General features: G+C 51.8%; 1 protein-coding gene across 3 annotated transcripts; it reads right to left on the minus strand.

The window, feature by feature from the left end:
• Nucleotides 1–481: 481 nt before the first annotated feature.
• Nucleotides 482–6,375, minus strand: ARL9 (ADP ribosylation factor like GTPase 9). Of its 3 annotated transcripts, none has more exons than XM_059470501.1 (4): nt 6,198–6,375; nt 5,615–5,783; nt 2,706–2,881; nt 482–1,633 (listed from the first exon to the last, which is right to left on the minus strand). In XM_059470501.1, the coding sequence occupies exons 1-4, from the start codon at nt 6,345–6,347 to the stop codon at nt 1,454–1,456; spliced, it is 675 nt and encodes a 224-aa protein (XP_059326484.1). In that variant the 5' UTR covers nt 6,348–6,375; the 3' UTR covers nt 482–1,453. The 3 variants fall into 3 exon arrangements, with proteins under 3 accessions (XP_059326484.1, XP_059326485.1, XP_059326486.1); XM_059470502.1 differs by lacking the exon at nt 6,198–6,375 and adding an exon at nt 4,427–4,501 and having other exon boundaries at nt 483–1,633; nt 5,615–5,686; XM_059470503.1 differs by lacking the exons at nt 5,615–5,783; nt 6,198–6,375 and adding an exon at nt 3,984–4,081 and having other exon boundaries at nt 483–1,633.
• Between the last annotated feature and the right edge of the window lie 381 nt (nt 6,376–6,756).

Consider the following 6,756-nt stretch of genomic DNA (forward strand, 5'->3'; position numbering starts at 1 on the left):
GGGCCGGCACCCCGCAGTCCCGCCGCTGTGGCCGAGGCCTGCCGGCGCCAGCCAGCCCACCGCGCCCGGGAGCCCTCCCTGCCCGAGCCCACCGGGGCCGCCCCCGCCCGCGGGTCCCGGGCCGCTGGGGCTCCACGCACCGTGCACGCCGCACGGACCGCCCAGGCACCCGGTCGCCCCCATGGCCGGCTCCAAGCCGCTGGGGCCCCACCGATCGTGCAGGCACTGGGCCGCCTCCATGGCCGACCCCGGGCTGCCCGGGCCCCAAGCACCGTGCAGGCACCCGGCCTCCTCCATGGCCGCCCCGCCCAACGGCTCCGCCCGCCCCGCCCGGCCCGGCCCGGGCACGGCCTGTGCCCACAAGGGGTGACAAGAGCCCTGTCATGCTGGCCGGCCCAGGGTGCCTCCCGCAGCCGAACATCTTGTTCCCCAGCTGGAAGAGAGCAGCCCGGAGCCGTGTTTAGGGTGGAATTTTCTGCTTTATGCATCTGTTACAAAGGACAAAACCGTAAAAGCCTCGTACAATAGATGCGTGTGCAAAACAGGTCCTTTACAGGACTGCTCCTGGGTCATATCCTTTGAGTATAACACTGGGAAAGTGACACTCCTGAGCAGCTTGTCACCTCCCTCACCTGCTGTGCTAACAGAAACCACCGTCAAGAAACAACAGGGTTTTCACAAATAAGACTACTTGCTCGAGGACATCTTGGACTAAGCTTAAATAAGCTGCTCAACCTGATGGACAAGTCTCCCACCTTTGCTGCCAATTTAACTTAAAAGCATCCAGTCACTACCTCAAATTACACCATTTTGGTTTTTTGCCTGTAGGCAAAGAAACAATATATTACTGCTTTCATTTTCTTGTTCTTACCCACTAAAGAAGGAGTAACCAACCCAACTTCCAGAGATTACCAATTTGCTACTCCCATAACAACTGGGACGAACACAACAAGAACTGTCACTGTCAAAAACACTAGTTGCAGCACTTTAAATTTCTGACACTGTCAAGAAGTGAGGTCTCACTTTTAACAGAACACCACTGTTAAAAGTGTTCTGTAAAACCTGTAAAGTAAACATATTTCACTTTAACCTGAGACATCAAGCCATGTTAAATTCACTGGATGCAACTTTCTTCCACGGAAATCAGTGCTTGATTCCCAACTGACGTGAAGTTATCTAGCCCATCTAAGCTATATTTTCCCTTAAATCTGCTGCCTAAGATACAGACTATTTTTCTCCTACAAAAATGCTAAAAATAGACTACTTCTCAAACGTATTTTCAAACCACTATAAATTAAGATTTTCTTACCAACTAGATACCACTTTCAGAGGAATTCCACACCCACCAGGAAAGCATATCTGCTAATTTCAGCTGCCACACTGCAAACTGACCATATACTAACATGTGCTCTCCGTCAGCAGCAAACACCTGTTTATTTTAAGAAAAGAGCCGTCACTGTGTTTCCAAAACCAGCTGCCCTATCAGCTCCTTGGCATCCTGCATGCTGGAGGAGATCTCAGAGCCATCTTCTGCCACATGGGTACCAATCAAGAACATCTTCCTCTCGTCCCCAATATCAGACAGAGCCAGAGCATCGTGAATATCAGTGATGCAATATGCACCTTCGAGGTCCTGTTACACAAAAATAAAACAACCTTGTTAGTTGCAAGAAGTAGTGGCACATTCCTACTTTGAGCCTCTGCTTTTGTCCAGGAGGGAAAGAGTCTCAAAGGCTCTGGGGCACCATTCTTTTGTACCTTTTATGAGGTCACTTCCCATGTCCTAAAATGCCTTGGGGAAAAGAGTTAATTTCTAACCTAACTTCTTCCTGAATATGGGTACAGTTGTTTCTATTTCTACACCAATTCCACTGTTTCTGATATCTATGTAAGACCACCTGCACAAGGCAGACAAAAGCACTGCTGGCCCAAGACCCCAGGTGCCCAGCAAAGGGTTACAAGAATAGGGCAAATATACAACAGTCATGCCCTGCCTGCCTCCTCAGCCACCAGTGTTTCTGATGCACTTGAGGCTGATGAAGCCCAAGCCTGCACTTGTGTTCAAGAGTAACAGAAATGACGACTAGTAATGGGCCTCAGTTACGAGAAATTTAGGAGATAACGACGTAGAGCATACTGAGCATGCAACCTTCATAAAAGAGAATCTGTGATTAAAACCCCTGGGCTCTTCTGTCATCTGATTGTACCAGAGGTCCAATTCTTTTCCAGGTACACCACCACTTACTTCCACAAAGATCTTAGGAGGAAGCACTGTCTTGTGAGGAAAGCTGCTCTTTCTCTCAGATTTCAGAAGCAGCCTTAGGAGCAACCAACCAGACAGTCTGAAGGCAAACAACAGTGCTTCACTCTTTAGCTGCTCCTAGGTGAAGTGGTACTTCTAGGCAGATACTCAGAACAGAAACCTAACTTCACATCTAACTGTGGTCTTCCCTGAAGCTCCCAAACCCTGCAACTGAACAGCAGTTTCTACCCACAGCTCTGATTGCATCTTCACCAAGCACAGGACCTGCATCTTGCAGATCCAAAACAACCTCAGATTATTTTGTTTTGTGGTCAACAGGTGTGTCAGAAAGACTCCCAGCCGTGTGCTCTCCTTAAAGGCATGAAGCCTCTTTTGAAAGGCTTTGTTGCTGTTTCCAAAATTGCTGCCAGCCCAAGCTGTGGCAGCAGCAGGGAACTCTTACCTGCTTGTTGGCCAGAACTACCACAGGCAGGGTGGAGTTGTTCTGGATTAGCTGATGAAGCAGCTGTTTCGCCACAGGCAGTCGGGCATGATCGGCCGAGTCCACGACATAGACCAGCAACAGCACTTTGGGCAAGTACATGTTCCAGTATGAGCGCAGAGATTCACTGCCCCCGACTGGAAGAGAAGACAGCAGCACAGGATTCACCAAGTAATTCAACAGCACTGCTCTCAGAGGTGCAGACAGCAGGCCCTGGGCTGAAAACCCAAGGTATTTAGATTACCAAAACCTCAAAGTATTTGAGCTACTGTACATGAGACTGAAAACAGCTTTATTTTCCCCAGTCAGGTCCCATGAAGGCATATATGTATGCTCTGGGGGAAAAAAAATCTTCCCATTTTAAGCTCTTATTTTGAGAGGATTCTGAGTTCAGTTTCTTTACAGTTGTTTTCTGCCTTGTTGGTTCTTGATCTCAAGCAAGTAAGAGAGTAGAAAACAGTTCAGTGTCCACAAACACCAAATGTCCCCATACAGGCTATCTCCCAATGCCCATCTCGTTTTAGGACAAAGCAGGTGTACAATTTCCAAAGGAGAAATTTAGCTCTGAGGTGTGGAGGGCTCTCATTGTATTTGTATGACACTAAGAACTAGCTCAAAACTCCCACAGTTTTGTGAATAACCAAAGGTGCTTAAGGAAGAGACAAAAATCTAGTCCCAGCAGACTCTTCAGGCAACCCTCTGAAGTATCTTCACACAACATCCATTTCTCCATGAGCTCTTCTCTGCTGGATACAGAGGAAAGCAGTTCACCTTCAAAACTAGGTCTTAAAATAATTCTCTGGTGAAACTGTAGGCAGCAAGGTGTTTGAGACTGTTGCTCCCATCTGGGGACAAAGAATTCAGTAGGTTGTTGAGTTTAATAGAAGGAATAACTATCAGTATATTAAGTATTTCAGATTTGTTTTCAGGTCTCTAGGTGGTCTTCAGGCACATTGCAGGACCACTCACTCAAAGAGTACTGAGGTGCTCAAAGGCATGTGTGAGTCTTTCAAAAGCAGCAAGTTTACAAAACAATAATATCTGGGGTTCCCTATCACAGGAGCTCTTTTCAAAACTGTCAGACTATACAGCCATCTTTTATTGCCCTCTTTGACTGTTCTGTGTCAAAACAATTTTGCTTTCACTTAAGTCAAAAGGGTTCAGTAGTTTCAAGAATATGGAAAGGGAAGTAACATTTCCCACTAGAGCATGCCTGCCTCTTCAAATGGCCCAACGTACCTGGAAGCAGAACTGCAAGTCTGCCACTGTGGAAAGGAGCCAAAGGGCTGTGACTGACATGTAATGTTTGGGACAGAAGCCTGATTCTGTACTGTGATACTGCAGGGGCTCAGCACTGCTCCCTTTTTTAAGTGTATTCATGCACAGCATAACCCAGGGGTCAGCAACCTCACAGAGAACATTTTTTTCTCCCAAACTTGTAGGAACTCAGGAGAAGGCAGGAGCTCCTACCACCTGCAGAGGGCAAGATACCATCCAGTTATCTGTATGTTGGTACAAAGAAAAAGAACAGTTTTCCACCTTTCTAAGACAGCAAAATAAAACCCCTGCTGTTTGCTGATCACCTCGTGCCGTGTGATCACAGCACAGGCTGCTAACCCCTGGACTAGGCAATGGTACAGACTGGATAAGTAACCAGATTAGAGAGCCATGCATGGATTTACCTGGCTGAAACTGGCCTGAGACATTGCATTTCCCATGGGTCAGATCGCAGCCATCACATCTCAGGCACTACCAACCTGGACCAGAGAGGGAAGGACGACTCAGAAACAACAGGTTCTGCTGTGGTGTGTGCAGTGCTGGGCCCAGACCATCCCCAGGCAGGAGAAGAGACACTGTGTGTTTCTCTGGGCTCAGACAGGCAAAGCACACCCCTGTAGGAGACACCCTCTTACATACCAGCTGAGGGGCACAGATGGCAAGCATCCCTCTAAAGACCATTTCCCCAAACCACTGCAGAGACTCCTGTGGTAATAAGATTGGGAATGAAACTTTGTCTAAGCAGCCTCATCCCCACACCCCAAAAACTTACCTGGGAACAGTACAACTCCTTCAGACCTGCTAAAGGTACAGAGGCATCTATGGACTAGCTGCCAACTGAGCCAGTTGAGCACTGGTACAGCACAGTGCAGAAACAGCAGGAATCAATGAGGAGCTCCTGCCTCCACAGAAGGCAAGCACTGATGAGGCTGGATGTCAGCTTCTCTGTACCAGGGAGTGACCTCACCCCAGTGCCTCCACCTTTCCCATCAGCCAGGCTGCACCTCAAAACAGCTGTGATGCACCAAAGGCATCACAGGAGATGCCCTCTGCAGGCACAGACAATAACCAAAAATCAGAGCTAACAACAGTACAGAAATTTTAACAAAATGCTACAGACATTCAAAAGACTGTTTAAAGACTAGAAAATACCACTTCTGAGGCTTTTGAACAGAAAGGGCACAAAGTTTTTATTTTCCCCCTCTCTTCTTTCACTTATTATTTATTCCTCTGTAACTCTTGCCCTTTGCCAGGCAGGAGCACCAAGGAGAAGCAGAACAAGAGCTATGGACCATAACACAGGGCTTACTGGGGAAACCTCTTCTGGTTTCACCCAATCAGGCTTATTACCCATCTCTCTCTGGGAGTAGAATTCCCAGGATGTCAGGATTGAATGAAAACTGATCTCTAACACCATTGTGTCTTCTCCTTCAAAGAGGCTGAGTAGGAAAGCAGAATCTCCAAGGGGAAAATAATCACAGCTTCACATTATCGAAGCAGGCATCTGGGGACGTTGGGATAATAAAATAGGTGCCTGAGCCCTACAACACAAAACAGGAACTTATAATCAATACTAAAACAGGTTCACTCACTCTCCAGAAACTCCATCTGGGACTCTTCGGTGTTGATGCAGATGGCATTGAAGCCCTCGGTGGGAGCCATGCTGCGCTTGACGTGGTTAGTTGCCAGGGAGTGAAGAATGCTCGTCTTCCCAGCCCCATCCAGGCCCAGCACCAGGATCTGCTTACCGTGTCCTTTGCCCTGCAAAGCGAGGGTAACACACTTACCCGGGCAGCCGGGGCAAGAGCAAAGCTTAGCAGGGCTGGGGGAAAGAAGGGGACTGAACAAGGGGCCTGGAGGGCACGGCAAAAGCCCCCTCGCGGTGAGGAAGCTGAAGATGCCCGCGGGGCCCCGGCGGCACAAGTGCCCGGCCGCAGCGATGGGGGATCCCTGGGACACCGGCCGGCCCCGGGGGCAGGGAAGCGGGGCAGGAAAGCGGGGAGAGCGGCCCCGGCCCGGCCACCGCCCCGCCGCGGCTCCGGGCGCCGCCGGGGCCGAGGTCGCGGTGGCCCGAGACGGGCGGAGCGGCGCAGCCACGCCGGGAGGCCCCGGGCGGCCCAGCGGGCGTTCCCCGAGCCCGCGGCCTCGCCCGCCGCCCCGACGCGTCCCCGGTACCTGATCGGCGGCGGCAGCGGCGGCTGCAGAGCGTGCGGACAGCGAGACCGCACTCCGCCGGCGGGCCCAGGCCCGGAACACCGCGACCGTGCCGCCCGCCAGCGCCAGCGCCGTCCCGCAGAGCGCAGCGGCCCGCAGGCGGGGGTCCATCGCCGCTCCGGCCGCGGGCACCGCTCCGGCCGTGGGCACCGGGCACCGCGCACCCGCACCGCGCACGGAGAGCGCCCCCGCAGCCCCCGCCGCCAGCCGGGCTCCCAGCGCCGGGCTGGGAACCCGCGAGTGGCGGTGAGACAGAGAACGAGCCCTGCCGCGGGCGGTTCTCGCTGGTACGGGAAGGCCACGGGTTCCGCACACCTGCTGCTGCACTCCCCGCTCCCACCCCCGCGGGATTTGCTCCCAGCTTGTTCTGCTTGCGCGCCCAGCTCCGGCGCAGCAGTCAGTACACTGGCCAGGTACCCGGGACAGGGCTCCGGCAATGTCACGAGTCAGCCTTTCCATCAGGCCAGAGCTTGTGCTAGGTTTCACCAGAGAAGACACCTGAAGAACAGAGCTGCGTTCT

This window comes from Ammospiza nelsoni, chromosome 4 (genome assembly GCF_027579445.1).
Source record: "Ammospiza nelsoni isolate bAmmNel1 chromosome 4, bAmmNel1.pri, whole genome shotgun sequence".
NCBI classification, from domain to species: Eukaryota; Metazoa; Chordata; class Aves; order Passeriformes; family Passerellidae; genus Ammospiza; species Ammospiza nelsoni.